The sequence below is a fragment of the Sebastes umbrosus genome, chromosome 21 (assembly GCF_015220745.1).
Source record: "Sebastes umbrosus isolate fSebUmb1 chromosome 21, fSebUmb1.pri, whole genome shotgun sequence".
Lineage (NCBI taxonomy): Eukaryota > Metazoa > Chordata > Actinopteri > Perciformes > Sebastidae > Sebastes > Sebastes umbrosus.
In genome coordinates, this window is record NC_051289.1 from 6830295 (window position 1) to 6849590 (window position 19296).

Here is a 19296-nt window from a genome sequence, read left to right on the forward strand (position 1 = left end):
AGAGTGTCCGATCCTCCGCGCTCAGCTGCTCTCTGCAGGCCCGTGATCGTCTTAGCATCTGCCAGTATGCATTAATCAACATGACGAAAGGAAGTAATCTGACAACGTGCAGTGTGTGTGTGCAGGAATGTTCACCCATGTGTGTGTGCTCAGAGAAGTGGCGTCTTAGTTACACCTGATTTAAGATTTACATCAAAGCCGTACCGCGGGCTTCTCCGCCTCGCCAGAGAGAAAAACTTTTTCCTTCACTCCTCGACTTCCCTTCATAGGTTTATAATTCCTATTAACCCTCCAAGTAGACATCCTGCGAACAGGGCACAAGGAAAGACTGAGCTCCCGACATGTGGAAGCCATTTCCTTTCACGTGGCCTCGCTTAAACCAGCCAGCGCCTCATCTCATGTTTACACGGGGCGGTCTGTGGATTTTAAACTGTCGTCTTGTTTCGCCGGATGAACACTCACTTGCCAAGTGTAAATATGCCCCCAAAAGATTTTGAGGTTGCACAGAGGGGTGTTCATGTAAACAGGCCTTGAATCTTTGTTTGGAACAAGGTTGTATCAACACTAATAATTGTTTTGGGTGAAAGCAGCAGTAGAAACACACAGTTGCGGCGAAGGTTGATGACTTCACTTAGCACAGAAGGTATCATTGTGGTGCGGCAGTGAGACCTGGTGGTATTGACACAGCGGTCTGCTAAAACAGGAACCGTGCTTTGCAAAATACTTTTAGCTCGAGCATGAAATCGTTTTGCATGAAATGAAATGTGTGCTTCACAGAAAGGGTACAGGAAATTGGGGAGTCTAAATCCAATAATCCAGCAACTGTGAATGTTCATGGACCATCATTTTTGTTTTCATCCACAGCTGCTGGAGCGGTCCAAGAAGGAGATCTGAGAAAGGAAAAGCTTGAGAAGTCACAATACTAACCAAAATCCACCTTGAGAAATCGCCATTAAAGATCACCAAGACAACGGAGAGTGAAAGACAATGGAAATACTTCCGACATCTTTATCTTCAACTTTGCAAAAGGACGCAATAGAAAGGCGAAATTAGGTTTTAACATCGCCACCTGCGTAACATGGAGGTCATTAATCACCTTGACTTGATCTCATGTGTTTACAACAACCAGGTATATACAGTATGTACTGTATATAAAATATGTCAAGAGCACCATTACTCCATGTTTACAGTCAACTACTTCACTGAGGGAGCTAATGACACTAAATTGTTGCTATAGATGCTACTAAACGCTTTAACCGCTGCTTTTTATGTTGGTGAATTACACATTCAAGTTGCCTTAATTAGATGCAGGTGATGTTTTGCAGTTTTCAACATTGGCTATATATGGAAAATTATGAGAATGCATCTAACATGATAGCCTATCTTCAGCTTATTTAGCCAACTTAATATCTCGTGAACAAAAATGCAAGTGGCTGCCTTGGCTAGGGTGTGTTGTCATGGTCCTAGAAAGTCCTCTCCTCTTGTGTCTTTGTTTGCCTTTGTTTGTTTCCCACCTGTGTGATTGTCTGCCCCGTCGTTATGAGTTTCACCTGTTCCTCGTCAGCACTGTTGTCCCTCGTTATCTCCCTCCTTTCCTGAGTCTCTGTGTTGTCCCTTGTCTTTTGTCAGTTCATCTTTGTTGTCACATAGAGTTTAGTTTACCTGAAATCTGCCTGATGTTCCTGCCTGCTTTTGGGACTGTCGGCCTCTAAGCTTTTTGTTAATTAAAGTATCTTCGTTGTGTCAACCTGTCTCTGAGTCTGCATTGGGGTCCTTCCTGCCTGTGCTGCTCCCTGGCTACACTACAACATGTGTTGCTTTAGATACGAAATGCAATCCAAGAAGTCCAGTTTGAGAAACAGATCAAGAGAGTTTAAAGGTTTTTTAAATGCCAAAACACCTTAAAGCAGTTTAAGATATTGCGATGAGGGATTTTTACATCACGGCAGAAGTTATTTCATCTTCCAATATGACAATCTTGTGGTAAACAATAGAAATACAGCATAGGTTTCAAAGGTCCCTTTGATCTGATTGTTATCTCTGCCACTACTCTGAATGGGATCCTCCATTCTATACATGTATTGGTGGTAACCACATTCACAAACGCAAATAATAGCACCTTTTTATTCGAGGTAAATTAAGTCCTCGGTTGACAAAACCATGCGATTGCAGCCAGATTGCACTATATCACAAGGTGATGATTTTGTGCTGGAAGGATGTACGCCATATGTCCTCATATATATGAAATATACAGGAAGAAGAGGTAATACATCCTATCTGTCTTGACACATTACCCCTGTGGCCACGGGGGGTTGAGTGAGGTGGGAACTGTGGTTGTGGAGGGAACTGGGATCAGTCAGGTGTCAGGTCCTCTCCTGACCGAGGCTGACAGCATCACACACCCCTCCAACCTCAGCTCAATCTCACCACCTCATAGAAACCTGTGCCCTCCCCCCCCCTGCACCCTCCACCCCAACACCACCCGACCCACCCAGCCACAGCACAAGGCTGCCACCGCTCTGAAAGCCTAAACCAGAGAGGAGGAAGAGAGGGGCTCCTGACAGCGGAAACAGAAGCACTTTAAAGCTCCAAACCCTTTCAGTGAGATCAAAGGGCCACAGGAACAGAGCCAGCTGAGACCCAAGGAGAGAGGAGAGGGAGCTGAGACAAGAGGAGAGAGAAGACAGACAGACTGAGAGACAGACACAAACAGAGGAAGGTATATATATATATATATATTCTGGGCTCCTAATGATTCAACGGGAAAGTCTTCATTATGTTATACCACTGAGGCGCATTCCAATGACTTCATTTTTCCACATTAGTGATGACAACTGCAGCAAAATTCATTTTACTTTCAGATTCAAACCCCGGGCCTCCGGAGCTGCCTGCTTTGGCAAAAAATATGAATTGACATGACGCCACAAAAGGTGGATACATTTAAAAATACATCTTTTTCCCAACCTAAGCCAACAATTTCAACTCCCTTCTTCAAAAATACTCCAATGTGGACACATGATGCAGATGGCAAATAAAAGATGATTGCTATGTGATAAATCTTTCAGAAACACGACTGCCAGCGATGTTAAGAAGCCAACTTTCTTTAACCTTCGGCTCTCGGTTTGATTGTTTATTTTGTTTGGCCGTCGCACAATAGAGGAGTTTTCTGTTTCTATTGTCCAATTGGCTAAAATAATTGGGAACTATTTTGATAATCGATGAATTGTTAAAGTAGTCTTTCATGCAAAAATGACAGAAAATGCTGTTTTTAGCCTCTCAAATATGGGGATATCTGTTTTTCTATGTTTTATATCACATTAAACTGAATATTTTTTGGGTTTTGGACTGACAAAACAAGACACTTAAAGACATCACCTCGGTCTTTTTCACTATTTTCTGACCTTTTATAGACCAAATGATTAATAAATTAACCTAGAAAGTCCGATTACTTGATAATGAAAATAATTGTTAGTTGCAGCCCTCGTTTCAATAACAGCCCGAAATTACTGTTAACCAAGGTTAGCATACTCTCTTGTACTGGAGCTTTCAAGCGTGTTAAGTGTTAAAACTTTTCGTTATCATGAACACTTTAAGGACCTGTCATCATCTATGCTGACTATCTTAAAAGACGAGCTTGACATTTGGATTTATGGTTGACAAAAGGGGCTAACAGCAGTCCTGCCACTGATGCCTCCAGCTTAGGTTCTGATTTATAGTTCAGTGATGGATTGATGGCACCACAGTTACACTAGATGGATGTCTTGTAGATGTATCGCGCTTTAATTATATTCCCCACATAACTACGTTTACAGTCTTTCATTCACTCGAGAGCAACGTTGGAAAGTCCGCCTTGTTTTATTACTAAACATGAGACTTTCTATACGGTACGTTGTTTCATTCATCGTAGTAGAGAGTGGAGGTCATTATGAGCCGGGGGTGTGCGGTGTGTCCTTCATGTTGTGTTCACTATCAGCTATCTCTACCTGCATCATTAACTTGTAGGAGACAATACAAGTAGCCAAAGCTGACCAATCTCAGTTCTTGCGGTCAGCTATGGAGTAGCCTATAGCATAGCTCAGGCTGTTCTCCTACACCATTCGTAGCTATACCTACAAAAAGTAATGCACTGTAATTTGTATATACGTATATCCCACAAAATAAATTCGTATTTAATCTATGTAATCGTGAACCCGGAAATTTAAAGAGCGACAAACACCACGTAGTGAGGAGGTCGGGGCGGATGGATGGGTCAAAAAATAAGGGACTTCCGAAGTTATTTTGACCCAAACCACGATCTTTTCCTAAACCTAACTAACTAGTTTTGTTGCCTAAACCTAACCAAGTTGTTTGCTGTGAAGACGGAAGTTTATTTTGAAAAGACTGTATGCATGTAACGAGCGGAAACTGACACATGTTGCTGGACATTCGTAGAAAAACACGAAAAATGAGGAATAACTTTTCGTAAGATATCATGTGAACCGTTGTATGAGGATACGTTGTGCAGTTACGGCGGCTACGTGCTTCAGTAGCTATGTCATAACCCCCTAATGCACAACTATAAATTAAGCTTTTTACATATTGTATTGGCATTTCACTCAAAGTTTTAGAAAAAACTTTTTAGAAGTTTACAAAAACAGAGTTATTATGTTTTAGGCTTTCACTCTCTTAGAGCAAACCAAAACAAGTAAGCACTCTAACAGAACAGATGTTGCAGACATCTAATCTGTCAGTCTCTTTGTATATTTCAGGAGCTTGTCCGTTAGCAGCCTCTGCTCTCTCTCTCTCTTTCCTCCTGGCTGGGCAGAGCAGACGGCGGGCCTGGCATGGCACAGGGAGGTTGCCAGGCGTTCAGGGTAACTATGTTCCCCCGGAGCTGCGAGGGCTCTGTGTGACCCCCTGACATCAAAGGCCTGGGTGGGTTCAGGGAGGTGGGGATGGCTTTCTATTCATGGTCACATCAAGCAGGATTCCCTCTCTGTGGGATACTTCTGGAGGCGTGCCAGACATTCCCATACACTGCGGAGTCAGTTCACACACACACACACACACTCGCTGTCCAGTTGAATACCCACGACTCTGCTTCAGTTTCTCCGTCTCCTCCCCCCTGTGTGTTTCAGTCACACTCACATTGTCTACATATAAGCACACAGTACGTCCCCGTAGGCACGTATCACTTCCACGCCGCTGGAGTGATAACATATGTTTATCAACAGGAGCCAGCGAGTGTGACAGGCTCAAGTCATAACAAACGGGTCCAGGTGTCAGAGGACCTGGTTTTAACCGCCGCCGAAGGTGTGTCACACGTAAAAAATGCTTCTTGTTTTAGATCAAGGCTCCTCGCCACTCCTTCCACTTCAACAAAGTCATTATGCGTTATCAAAAACGACACATCTTTTCGCCGCTTGCGCCGGTTTTCCAAATTACGAACGCAATCGTCGTTTTGAAAAGTTTATGTTTGGCTTTGCCGCGCAGCAGGAGACCATTTTTCCACACTGCAATTAAATGTAATTTCAGCCATCGAGATAAGAACGTCTACCAAAACGAATCAACAGAGTGTATTGTGAGGGAATGAGGACATGAAAGTGAAATTACACAAAATGAGGCTGCCTTTTTTTTCCTGTAATTTCAAGGCGGCTGGAATCAAACATGAGAACAAAAAAAAACAAAACATTTTCTTGTTCCTTTTTGTTTCTCTCCCATGCACGATTTGGCGATTGTTTTGCATGAACCATTCCACATTCATCTCCACTTTTTACTTCATTTCTTTTTTTTTCCAAAGCAAGCACAAGTGGAATTAGCGCTGCTCTCAGCCTGTGTTTTGAGTTCCTCTGGCATGCCCCGGGCTAGAGAGAAGACAGGAGGGGACTCCTGGGTGTTGAAGTGTTAAACTTGTGAAAACAGGGAGGAAGCACATCTATCTTTCCTTTTCCTCTCAAGTAACGTCTCGATGGCCCCGATGCCTTTACACAGAATCTCAGCTGACGCCTGCAGCTAAACAGGGTCCGGGTTCCACACCCCACCGCCTCCGCTACCCCGAAAAGTCTGGGTAATGAGCGTGCACGTCTGCGTGCGTGCGTGCGGCCCATCTCAGGTGAGGAGAATGAGTGTGGCCCAGGGCTGCGAGGAGGTGCAGCGTGGATCCCTCACCCCCCCCTCCTCGATTCACCGCGTCACGCTGGGCTGCTGAAATGAGCAGCCGCACGGATGGGCCTGAGCAAATCACAAACAATACACAACGCTACAAGACAGCAGAGACACACTGCTGGAGATGGTTAATCCTTCAGACAGAGATCTGAGGAAGAACAACAGAAAAAAAGAGGAGGGAGGGGAGGAAGAGGAGGGAGAACAGGAGCATCAGGTACAAGACACAAAAATATATGTTTCCTTCTCGGCGCTGAAAATCTCCTTTTCAGAATGAAATCCATCACGTTTTCCTAATACATACTTCTTGCAGAGAGAGAAAATCCGAACAGAAGAAAGGCAAGTGCTGGTGGGAAAGTGAAAAGACACAGCCTACTTTATTCTGGCCATTTCATCCATCTTGTTGGACTAATAAAATGTCATGTGGAGTTCCTTGATATTTAATCATGAAGGGGGCTGAGTGCGCGGCGGTGCCAAGCTCAGGCTTGACGAAGCTTTGGGAGGCTTAAACACAGACCTGTGTACATTTTGGATATACCCAGAGGAGGATGTTTCACAAACCTGCTACACAAGTGACACAAAACTGACATGAATGGGAGGGAATTCCTAATAAGCTTGCTCTAGGGCACTTTTTGTTTTTCTTACTTCAGCTAGGAACAAGTTTCCCAGCTTTATTTAATCCCTTTTAAATAAACTTTACTCAAAAAATGATGGATATGTAACAAAAAGCTGGCTGCATTTTTACAAGTGCGGTCACCTTTGCAGCTGCGTGCATGACTGCACATATTTGTGCAGCTCCCGCCGGACACTCGTGGGGGGAAAAACACCTCAAAAGCTGACCCCATGTCAAAAAAAAAAAAGAAACGTGAAGTATCATGGAAGACAGAAGAAGGGAAGGCTGTATTTTTGGCTCACTCCAACTCACATTATTAGATGAAACTATCAGTATCAGATGTAATGGACGCCACATCTGATAAGGGAGATAACGCACGGCTGAGAGAATAGAATCGCTTTATGTGCTATGAATTAATTTGCATTGGTGGGGAGAGTGTAAAAGGAGTGTGACTTAGAAGATAAACAAATAGAAAACGGGAGGAGAGGCGGTGCAGAAGCTGTTTCCTCTTACATTAAAAACTGTGATTGGTCTTTAGCCGGACCAGAGGCATTTTAAACATGTGGTGATATTTTACATTTAGGTTTCTTAAATCATGTATTGAAGGCTCGACTAGGAAAGATGGAGAGGAAAGGAAAGGGAGGGACGGAGGGAGGGAGGATGGAAAATGAGGAGAGCTGGAGAGGATTTATGACCCTGTTCCCTTGGTCTCGTTACTTGCTGTAACTGGCCCCCAGAGTGGGATCGCAGGGTCTGGAGCCCACAGCCCAGAGATCACAGTAATGGAAATTCCACATTTCTACGCTGCTACAGCATGACGTCTGTAGGGCAAAGCAAAAAAACTGACTTAATTCAAAGAGTCTAGAAGTAACATTGATAATTGTGCATTAGGTAGGGAGCAAAATATTTCCTTTCTAAAAATTCAGCCTCCGATTTACAGACGTCAGGACGGCGTCTGCCTGAGGTTATGGAGACGATGTGAGGCGGCGTGCTGAGCAGCAGCGCTGGGTAATATCTTGACAGTCACTGCTGTTCTCTAATAGCTCCCCGCCAATGAGAGGAGGGTCTTTTACAAAGCCAATTAAGAACCGGCACGGCTCATAAAAGTGACAGCCTGCCACACCCATCTAGTAAGTTACCACTAAAACCACTAAACACTGTATGTGCTCTTTATGAATACAATACATCATATAGATTAAATGTTGCTTAAGGTTTGTGTAGTGTTGCTGCACATGATATTTTGGAAAAAGATTAGTTGATTAATTAACTACTTGATTGACATTAAAATGAATCAGCATTGATCAATTGTTGCACTCATTTTTCAAGCTAAACTACAAAACATTATGTATCCAGCATCTCTAATAAGACGATTTACTACTTTTATTTCTCATATATCTTTGTAAACTGACTTTTTTTTTTAGATTTAAAATAAAAGCATTTTGAATAACCTTGGGCTTTGGGAAATTGTGATGACTATTTTTCACTATCTACTACTGACACTTTACAGACAGAACGATTCATCAGGAAAATAACAGGCAGATTAAATGATAATAAAAATAATAATTAGTTGCAGCCCTATTTATAATGCATATTATAATTATTTAAACAATTATTTTGCAAACTATACTAGGGCTGCAAATAACAATTATTTTCATTATCGATTAATCTGCCGATTATTTTCTAGATTAATCAATTAATCGTTTTGGTTTATAAAATGTCAGAAAATAGTGAAAAATGTACATTCCAGTTTCTCAAAGTTCATGCTGATGTCTTTAAATGTTTTGTTTTGTCAGTCCAAAACATAAAGATATTCAGTTTAATAGGATATAAAACAGAGAAAAGCAGAAAATCTTTTGAGAGGCTGAAAACAGCATTTTTGCATGAAAATTAATTTAACGATTAATCGATTATCAAAACAGTTTGCCGATTTTTTAATCTGCCCATCAACTAATCGATAAATTGACTAATCACTGCAGCTCTAAACTAAACATTATGAAAAATGTAGCCTGAACCATAATAGGGTGAATATTCAAATACAAGGAAATAAAATATGCATTTAAATGTGTTTCATATTTAAAAGAAAAATAAAAGGAGAAGAATTGCAAACAAAAAATAGAAAATGACAGTGAAATAAATAAACTGACGCTCAAACACTGACGAGAAAATATTTCAAACGTGTGTGTGTGTGTGTGTCAGCATGGATGCACACACACACGCGCGCGCTCACATTAGCGCAGAGCTGTTGGCACCTGCCTGTTATCTCTTCCCCTCAGACCTGCTTCTCCATTGTGCTCCATGGGAGAGCTACAAATTGAGATCTCAAACATGAAGAGGGGGCAAATGACTCGAGTATAGAAAATCAAATCCACTAATGTGTTACATGTGCAAATTCACAGGCCTCGTATTAGAGATTAATGTATTCCCCTTTTATCGAAATGTACCTTTTTCAAAAGATATTTATAATGGAGCCTAAAATTAAATTCCACTGAAGAAATTACAATGAACAGGAAATATAATGTTGAGCGAATAATCAGATAGGATTTGAATAAAAGTGTTATGTAAGGAATCATTTGTAGATTAGAAATACCGTGAATTTGCTTCTTTAGTTGTGATTATATTTGCCGTTAAACCATTTAGCAAAGAGCAGAAAAAAAGCATTAAAAATGCATGTGATATTTAATAACTAGGGAGGAATACGACTGTACACAGAGCGGCAGGAGCAGCCTCAGCGTAGGTAATCCTAGCCTGGTAAGTAGAGTTTTGGAACATGTCTTAACAGATCTCCACGGGTAATGACTCAACCCTAAAACCTTTACAGGTCTTGTCAAATATCTGCTGTGCCAAACTCTTTTTTTTCCACCCAACCTGCTGGATCCATCACTCTCAAAATACACAGGTGCCTTCAAAATATCACGGCGCTGTGCACCGGCTGCATAGAAAAAAAAGACTACACTGCCCATTTAGGCTTCTGAAACTGGTGTATTACAAAAAAAATAGATATACTGTAACTTCAATCTGCTTAGGCATTTATCTCCTTTCTCTCTAAATCCTGAAATTGCCTCAGAAGAAAAAAGGGGAGAGATACTTTCCCCCCTCTTCGCACATTTTCACAGAGTGGTGCACAACTTTCTTTCTTCCCTTTTTTTTTTCTCTCCTCTCCACTGAAAATTGAAGAGGCTTTATGTCAAATGCGGCTAAAGCCAGCCTCTCCATATCAAACAACGCAGCGCGAAAATTACTGTGGCGATGATAAGGCTGCCAGATAGAGTGGGAGAGGAGAGCGAGGGGGGAAGAAAACTGAAAGGAAGTGACTCTACTCAATTATACTGCAAAATTGGTATGACTGAATATTTTTCATTCAGGTGACTGATAGTATCAGTGAAACTGCAATGCAGATAAATAAAGGAGCCTTCTGTCAAGAATAAACACCATTAATCATGAAGCCAGCTACTGCGTGACCGCCTGTCCCCCCGACTTACTCCATAGAGGAAGTATTAAAGAAGGGGGGGAGGATATGGAGGAGCGAAGGAGGGAAACCAGTGACTGCACCACAGAGGGGTGACCTATGAAGTCACACAGAATGGGTTTTGGACAGTTGGAGAGGAGGATGAAAAAGTGGCCTTCGTCTCTCGCCCCTGCGTTTCGGTGACAGCAGCCATATCTGGACACAAATTATCAGATGCGATTATGAAATAATCATCAATTCTTAATGTAATTTATGGCTCTGCTTCACATTCTGTTTTAGTCTAGACGATATTCAAATGTGAATATTAACAGCGACTCGTCAAGTAGGCTATGATTTTTATTCTTTTTAAAAAAAAATTGCTTGCATTAAACATATATAGTTACAAATTCCAGCTACTGTTTGACTAAAAATCGCTAAAAATTGTGTTGAAATTTGGCCTGAAACTGAAATATCAACCATTAAATGAGGCCTTGACGCTGCAAAGTCAAATCTCACCATAAACAGCCACTGATGAAGCTGCACACTTCCAGAGCATGCCTCTTCTAGCTTCTATAAAAGCTACAGTAGACCCTTTTGTCTTTCTATTGTTTTGCATTATGTGTGTGTGTCTGTACTTGTGTGTGTGTGTGCGTGTATTGCAATGCTCGGCCTCGTCCCATCTGGAAGGAGGTGTTGAGATAAGACCGTGGTCTTTATGCTAAGCAACACGCCGCTCCTCTATGCCCAGATTGGGCGCTCTGACAACAGTTTATGTAAATAACAAAACAACACGGCGCACATCTTAAAAAAAAAAAAAAGAAAAGAAAAAAGAATGCTCTCTCCGCCAAAGGCAGAGGACAGCGAGGAGGAAGACTTGGTGTACTGGAACAGTGTGAAATTGGTGCGAATCTATACAGAAAATATAATTCGGAGGTTAACAAGGTGGTTCGCTTTTTTGGTGCAATCTTAATGTAAAATGACGCTTCTGAAGCAACAGCTCACGCAGCCTTTAAGTCGATTAACTCATTTGAGAGCTGAGGTTGTGCTGCGATGACAGAGACTCTGTCCCCTGGTGCCTCCAGAATACCTTCCAGGCAGGCCGCGGCCCGCAGCTGAACAAACACACTCCTGAATGGAATAACCACACAGCCCCCACCTGCTCGCTATACCTACACACTGACAGAAAATACAGTCCATGACTTCATTCATGAGTCACACTGACAAGTTTGATTTCTTTAAAATCTTTGTTTGGCATCTTTGAGCTTCAGGTTGTTTTTTAAAATCCTTATATATCTGTATATAATTTCAGAACAGAAACAAAAATAAACAGTATATAACTAATTTGTGTTTTGGGATCTCAAAAAAGTAGAATGAATTATACTTCTAAGTAATTCGAAACATTTGCTCAAAAGTTCAGATGCTTAACAACAAATAAATCTATTTTCAGAATCTTTTAATAATGTATATTAGGGCTGCAACTCCCGATTATTTTCATTGTTGATTATTTTCTGGAATAATCGATTAGTTGTTTGGTCTATAAAATGTTATAAAATGGTGAAAAATGTTTCCAAAAGCCCAAGATGACGTCCTCAAATGTCTTGTTTCGTCCACAACTCAAAGATATTCTGTCATAGAGGAGTAAAGAAACCAGAAAAAAATCATATTTAAGACTTAAAAAATTACTCAAACCAATTAATCGATTATCAAAATAGTCATTCGTGCAATTTCACAATCAAATTGAAAAAAGAAAAACAACCACAAAGAGCCCAGGGCCTTCTGTTTGCTTTACAACTTTACAAACTCCTAAATGAACTGTCTTCTTGACTAATTCTTTCCTAAATCCACATACGGTAACTGCGCAAAAGGTTGTGAGTCAATTGCTTATCCCGTAAGACTGTTTTGTTGTTTTAGTGGCCCCCATTCACAGCACGAGGGCCCGGGACTCCAGAGTGAACTCCGATGCTGATAATTGACTTGTGACGAATACCTCCGTTTGTTCCGAGCGGTCTCCGGGTGACCGAGAGCCGCCGCTGAGCCGCGTGAGAGGGCTGTTTTGTTTTGCTGTGTACCGTGGTCGGGCAATAAAGCCGGAATGAAAGGAGCGGTCTCTTCTCTTGGCCCCGGCCTCCCCCCTAAACTCCCATTAAGCCAGCCCAGCACAATGGTGGTGGCAGAGGGGACCAGAGCTCCCATGGAGAGCCTGCTCTTCACCGATCAATGTGTTTATTTAAGCAGGAAGCATCTTCTCTGGAGCACCAAGGGCTCTTTCTCTTTTTGGCAGAGGCTGGAGGTCAGCTGTTTCCAGACCAGAGGCATGCAGAGGAAAAAGCAGGGCAGACTTTTGCTCGTCCTGGATCAGTAAAGGACATAAAGACTTATGGAGACTCGGAAGAAGTTTGTTGTTAGTTGGCATTGGTTTGATTTTAAACAGGGGTTGTTGAAACTCTCTTCCATGTGAATATATGAGTTCCTCGGTAAAGAAAGCACCCACAGTAAAGGACCCCCACCCCCTCCTGACCCTGAGGCTTTAATATTGAATGGCACATTGGTACCTTCCCCACAAGAATTCATAAACTAAACGATTAGCCTCTGTCTGTAATTGCGCTCTCCCTTGCCTAATAGGGGAGGTGAGGTAAAGAGGGAAAAAAACAAAGGACAGTTAATTTGTGATTTCCTCTGCTCATTTGAAGGCAAATTAAGTGTCAAACAGCTAATACGGAGCATATTTCATTTTATGAGCTTTTAATTTAATTCTACCGCCTCATATCGCGGGAGCCCGTTAGCTGCGCTGCTAACGCTCGCTCCTCGCCTGAAAACGGGGGCCATAAATAAACATGTTTCAATTAGGCCCTTCACGGTAATAGGATATGATTCTGTTCATTTGCCACGTACGGATGGCGGATGTGTCATTGTGGCGGAGGGGAAACAAGCTGCCGGGGCGTTCGCCGTGTTTTTCTCCGGCCACGGACGCCCAGTGGTGACTGGCTTGCGTGCGTGCATGGCGGGGGGAAGCTGGCTGGATTGATGGAACTGCCGCGGGGCCAACCCAACTGTAATTACAGGCCGTAATGAGAGGCTGCATGGGGAAGTACTGCAATAATAGTCCCTGTGTACTTAGGCATATCTTTGAGAGGGCTAATAACGATTAATTCTGCTCACCGAGGAGAACTTGTCTTAAAACAATTCAATATTTCTCCATAAGCCGCCTCCTGTCCTCCATTTCCCTGAAGCGACAGCTATACGTCGACTGCCTCTATTTGCTCGGCCCTGGCTACAAGCAACATTACAGAGCCCAATGCATCACGTTTAAATCCTCAGAGAGGTTTACTTTCTGCTCTACGGTCATGAAGTTTGGCTAAAACTTGCCGAACCAGGAAGTGTAATTAACTCTAATTTGCCATCAGGTGGTTGGACCCAGCTGCAACTGATGAGTGCTTCTTCTCACTGAGGAATTCAGTGCTGCTTTTTTAATCAAGCAGGCAATATTGTTGCTTCCCTGTGCAAAGACTCAAAAGTAGTTTCTGCATAAAACCCACGTAAGTTGGTAGATAACGTGTGTGACAGTGAGTTTTAAATAAGGCTGAGTACTAAACAGCTGTCTTATAATAATGACAAATAGTTTCCCTCAGCGTAGCGTGTCATATTAAACAGCTCTATGCTTAATGGCTTGGATAAATAGGCCATAAGTAGCGTGGCAGAGCACGGCCGTGTTTCCAGTGACAGCGAACCGAGCGCACAGATAACGCCTGTCCGGACAGAGTGACTGAAGACACCGGCGCTGCGTAACTTCTCCCCCTTAATTCAATTCCCCGGCTCCGTGTTGTCCCTCCACCCCCTCCTCATTTCTTCCCTCCCTCCTCCCTAACCTGTGCTCCGCATCGTACCAAAGCACTCCTGACGGATAACAAGCCGGGCTGTTTGTTCAAGCCTGTGTTGCCGGCGCGTGTTCGCCCCATTATCTCTGCATAAGCTAAATGCTAAATTATATTTGCCATTTTGTTTGCAGTGACACGGGGCATCAATCACCTCCCTTTTTTTTATTTCCTCGCCTCTCTCCCCCCTTTTTTTTCCCCCCGTGCTGCAGCCCCTGAGCAGGAGATGAGGGGTTGAGAGGTAGGGTGGGCCGGAGGTGGGGAGGCGGAGGACGGGGGGTGGGGGGCACATAAAAAATTCATTACGCTTAGTGGCACATCAGCAAGGGAGAGATATGACTCCTGAGGAGGAGAAGGGGGGAGTTGATAATGATGAAGAATATCAAACATAATGCGGCCCAAGTAGCTGCCCCATCCAATTTGTCCTCGTCGCGCGGTGATCGCTTCCTTCGTGTCTGCGGGTAAGGAAACAAGCGCCGCAAGGACGATGAAGCGTCTCCGAATGGTACTCACTGTTTTGGACGCAAGGAATACAAATGATGGAGGGAGGAAAAGAGACAGAAAGAGTGAAAAAAAAAAGGAGTAATTTGTGCATGAGTGTATAAGTGAGCGAGCTGAGGGAATGCTTTGAAGCTCTTTGCTGACCTGGCCGGCACCGTCAGAGGCACTCCAGGGAAATACGAGACTACTGTAACAAGACTTCTCCTGCTTATAAATACTTACCACTCTCTCTTACGAGGCATGACACCATGTTTTACTTTACTTCATACCTGATAGCCCGTACGTGCATGTGATTGGATGAGGCGGGGTGGTTAGCAGTATACAGTTTGTGTGTCAGGAGCCCATCTGTGTCTGTCAGAGACGGGTAGATGTCAGCGGAGGCTTCCTTCTCTTGACAAGGCTTGATCACTGCTCTTATGAGATTCGCACGCTCCCAGGCTCCCCTCGCCCTGCTCTCATTTCCGCGTCTCTGACACATGTTCATTTGCGTGTCTCTGACATGCGGATCATGTTGCGCGCGTACGAGGCCGTGGCCTTTGATCCTGAGAGGCAAAGAGAGGCGCCCAGCAGCACCCATGTGGAGGATGCTCCGCGCCCACAGGCGGAAGGATCTTGATTTGTATCGCCATTAGGAGAGAAGGGGGGGAGCTCACCAGTGATGCGTGTGATGCAGCTGAATCAAATGTGTTCTCAGGTATGATATTCTGGTTGTGTGTGTGCGAGTGTGAGAACACTTTGAAAGACTTACACATGAAGAGGGGGCACAGGGGAAGGCTCGTAGATGTAACGTCCCTGGGTATGTCTGTCGTCGATTGGCACAGGAGGGTGGAAGGTGGGGAAGAACTGCGGTGCAGCTGCGTAGAATAACAGGAAGAGAAGGAGAAAAATAAATATGAGACATTTTCTTTAGCCCCCTGGTTCCTCTAAAACACATTGTCATGTGAATTTATTCCCTCCACGGTTAATCTAAATAGCAGCTATAATGAAAGGCAGTGAATGATGGCTATCTTTCATCAGACCCACCCAATTGAGACCTCATTAAAAGCACTCAACTAAAAGCTGCAAAATGTTCCCTGAGAAAGTCTTTGCAAATGCCTCAAAGCTGATAGAACTCAGAATAAACAGCGATAAATAACCGTAAGAAAAGCAGCCAAATGGCACGTTTCTCACTGCACCAAGCATAATGTGGTTTTGTACAAAGTACAACCAATGAAATGAATAAGAAAACACGCTTTTCTGTTTCAGTGTTTTGTCACAACTGCCAGAAAGAATTGAGAAGCTTCTTTTTTTTTTCTCCCTCCAGATAAAACATTAAAACATTTGCATAATATGAGCTTTCAGGCCTTTTCTCTATTTTTACTCCCTGAAATTCACCACCAGACTGAATTCACACATGCATGCACTCATCTTCTAACCTTAACTGCACTGCGCACCGTAATCTTAAAAACTAAAGCTGGAATTTTGTGTTGCAACTCTGCATCCATTGTTGGACAAGTTGCAACGAGCAAACCATGAGTGGGAATTTTGCTGCCTACCTGAGGGTCGTATTGTGAAACTGAAATGGGTTAAAACTTGTACAGAAATACAGAAACAGCAAATGACTAACACGCACGCACACATTTGCAGGACACATAATCACTTTTTCATTCACATACTATATGAACACATATCACTTTATTGGCTGTTACGGAGACCGTTGCCAAGTCGCGTATCACCACCCTGAGGCAGAGCATGTGTCAACATCTGCATACCTTCACGCAGCAAGTCTCTCAGGCTGCTAGCTATGTGTTTTTTTGCTTGTAAACATTTGGGAGTGTGTGCCAAGAGGGCAGAGGGCCAAACGGTGGGATGCCCGACAGCTCTACGGGTGTTGCTCCACGCTCAAACGCAGCTGCATAGCCGGGCAACGCAGCAGGTGTTGATTCCCCAGCACCTCTCAGGTCTGCTTACCTCATCACTCACCCATTAAATGTGGGGGGAATCACTGCCAGCGTGGGCCAACGCAGCTACAATTAAGAGGGGATCAGCTTGGTGTTGTTTGTAATCCTGCAGCATGAGAATGCAAGTCTTAAAGAGGGGATTTAGTTTTGCTCTTCCATAAAGTTGCAAGAGACAGATTAAAAACAGAATTGTCAAAATTGGAGCAGCAGAGGCCGAGATATCCTGACTTTTAGTCCCTAATGTGGGTCTCCAAGTTTAAACCCAGATACCCGGGTGATTGTAACTTGAGTATTACTCTCTAGACTTTGGAAACCTCTCTCCAGAGCCAAAGACAACATTATACATCTGTTTTCACAGGCTATATAGTACTCCCCATATAAGAAAATAGACTTTGACATGTTGGTGGAGTGCCCCTTTAAGTCTAAAACACTGGCACACTACAACGCGCATTAAGACAGCATACACCTGTAGCAAAGAGGCAGACATCCCTGCAATAGACAACGCCTTATTTTCCCGTGTTGATGCCCCAGAAAAGCAGCATTTTTTCAGATTCCACACCTTGCTTGGCACAATCTAGTCTAAAGGCCCTGACACATCAAGCCAATGGTTTGCCGTCGGACAATTTGGGGCCATCGGTGATTGTCTGTTGGCCTAGTTTTTGCGGTGTGTCGCGCACTGTCGTCTCTAGTCTGCTCGTGTCTGGGCCTTAATGTGGAGTTCTTCTCTTGTGAGGTGATAGCACATCTTTTGAGGTCTTGCAGCGGTGACAATGAATAAAGAGAAACTAGTGGAGGTAGAAAAAGTAGAAGGGATTGATTGGCTCCTCAGGAAGTGAAATAATGCAAAAAACAACTCTTAAATCCAGGTCCAATGTGTCCAATTCACTTTATCCATATGTTAGAAATACACTCTGAAATATCATTCAATATTGGAGCACATTAGGTTTGCTGAATGAGTAAAAACAAAACTTAGGCAAACTTCTAGAAACCATTCAGGGGGGTTTCATCCTGTTTTCACGATAGCAGAGATGCATGTAAGTAGTAAAAGCCTCCTCCATGCAGCTCTGGCAAGTATCTGACCACTCAGTCTCAGTCTGTTTGATAGTTTCCTCCTGATGACTCAGTTTTGGCTTGGCTCAGCTCGGCTGCTGAGGGAGGGAGGGATGAGGGGTTTCTGGGATAGAGGGATGGGCTGCTGGTAGACGAGGGCAGAATCTGCTTTGTTTACTCTCCACAGCTCCGCTCCGAGGCTGTCGGCCCTTGGCTGTCAGAGTCGGAAATGAACCTTCAGGTTTACCGGGGTCTTTGCGCTGCGTTCTGGCTCGATGGGAGTAAAAGCCTCATGTTCTCTGATCTTACTGATCCCTGCCCACATTGCAGGAACTTTGCACTAACCTCTGTCCTGTTGGGTAATGAGGGATGACTGTAGAGATTACAAACTGTGAAATCATTTTGAAGACTCCACCCCTTCACCCCCGCAACACACACACACACACCTGCATTCCCACATCCGCCACTCCTCATTGAATTACCCAGATCCCCCCCCTATGTTTATGTCTCTGGAGCTCCTCACTCAGCACAGCCCTGTGCCTGGACTGGACCCTTGCTCCTTCATCACTCTTTCCTTCCCTCCCTCCTTCCCTCCTCTCGCCGTGGCTGCATGGCAAACCGTTCCGCCGAGGTTTATTTAAATCCAACTCTGAAGTTTACTTTACCATGGCCCTATCTAAATAGAGCCTGCCACCTCTTTTACGCCAGCGCAGCTCTCCATTAGCGAGGCAAACAGCCCTGTGTCACTGGAGGGAATGTATACAGTCGCAAAGAACAGAGGGCGAAGGAGAGAAAGAGAGGGGGAGAAAGACTCCATCCTGCAATCCATCTCCAGTGTTTCCTGTAGGGACTCCTTACTGTTTACTCCAGGACTAAATTGCCCCTGCTCTTCTGGATATTCAGGGGTATTCTCGTCTCTCTAATACAGAATACAGCTGGAGGGCACATAGGAAGCCGACGCACGTGCCACAATTTTTACCTTCCCACTGCGGCCACACACCACAGCAGCTCCAGCATTCCTCAGGAAAGTGTAATCACGATGGTTTTGTCCCGGTTGCATTTGGTAAACCACCATTGGCAAAGTGAGAGGGATTAAAGAAGTCTTCTAAGCCAATGCAAACTTTTTTGAAACACTGAACGTTTTTGTAGCTCTTAACAATTCACACGCTCTTCAGAACTCTTCTCAAACATTTTAATGACTCCAGAGCAGCAGTATTCATTTTTCATTTACATTTTTCCTCTTTTTTTTATTCTTTTAGGAAAAGGGATGGAAGCCATTAAGACATGATTACAAATGGGTCTTAATGAAAGGGCAATTAGTGGCAAACTTTGACCACGCTCATTAATTCTAATTCAACACAAACACACCGTGCTCAGGACCAAAAGCCAGCTTCCCCTTCATTAAAGAGACGATGGTAATTGCCTTGTCCTTTATTGGACACTTGAATAATTTCAAAAGAAGGGGGAGGACAAGGGGAGGATAAAGCCTAAAGCACATCATTTGCAAATATCCTTATTGGTTAATCTCCTTTCATAATGGCAGTTTTTCCACAAAGGATCTTCACTGTGCTTTGGAACGCATGTGATGTGATACTTTAGGAGAATTTGAGCTGTCACTCACAGTTCTGATTTGGGTTTTGATAATACACAAACAATTTCTCATCTTTCTCTTTTGTTGTCAACTCAGCATTGTGAGTTTATTGTCTTGACTGCTCCTCCTCTCCTCTGGCGAGG

The 19296-nt window shown here is 43.5% G+C and overlaps 1 protein-coding gene across 2 annotated transcripts in view; it reads right to left on the bottom strand.

Moving 5' to 3' along the window:
- The window catches only part of gli3 (GLI family zinc finger 3), a 104251-nt gene that overhangs the window by 32214 nt on the left and 52741 nt on the right, over nucleotides 1–19296 (bottom strand). For both annotated transcript variants that reach the window (XM_037757251.1, XM_037757252.1), the window contains exon 4: nucleotides 15321–15426. In XM_037757251.1, coding sequence (XP_037613179.1) covers nucleotides 15321–15426 — 106 coding nt within the window. The remainder of the gene's footprint in view (nucleotides 1–15320; nucleotides 15427–19296) is intronic.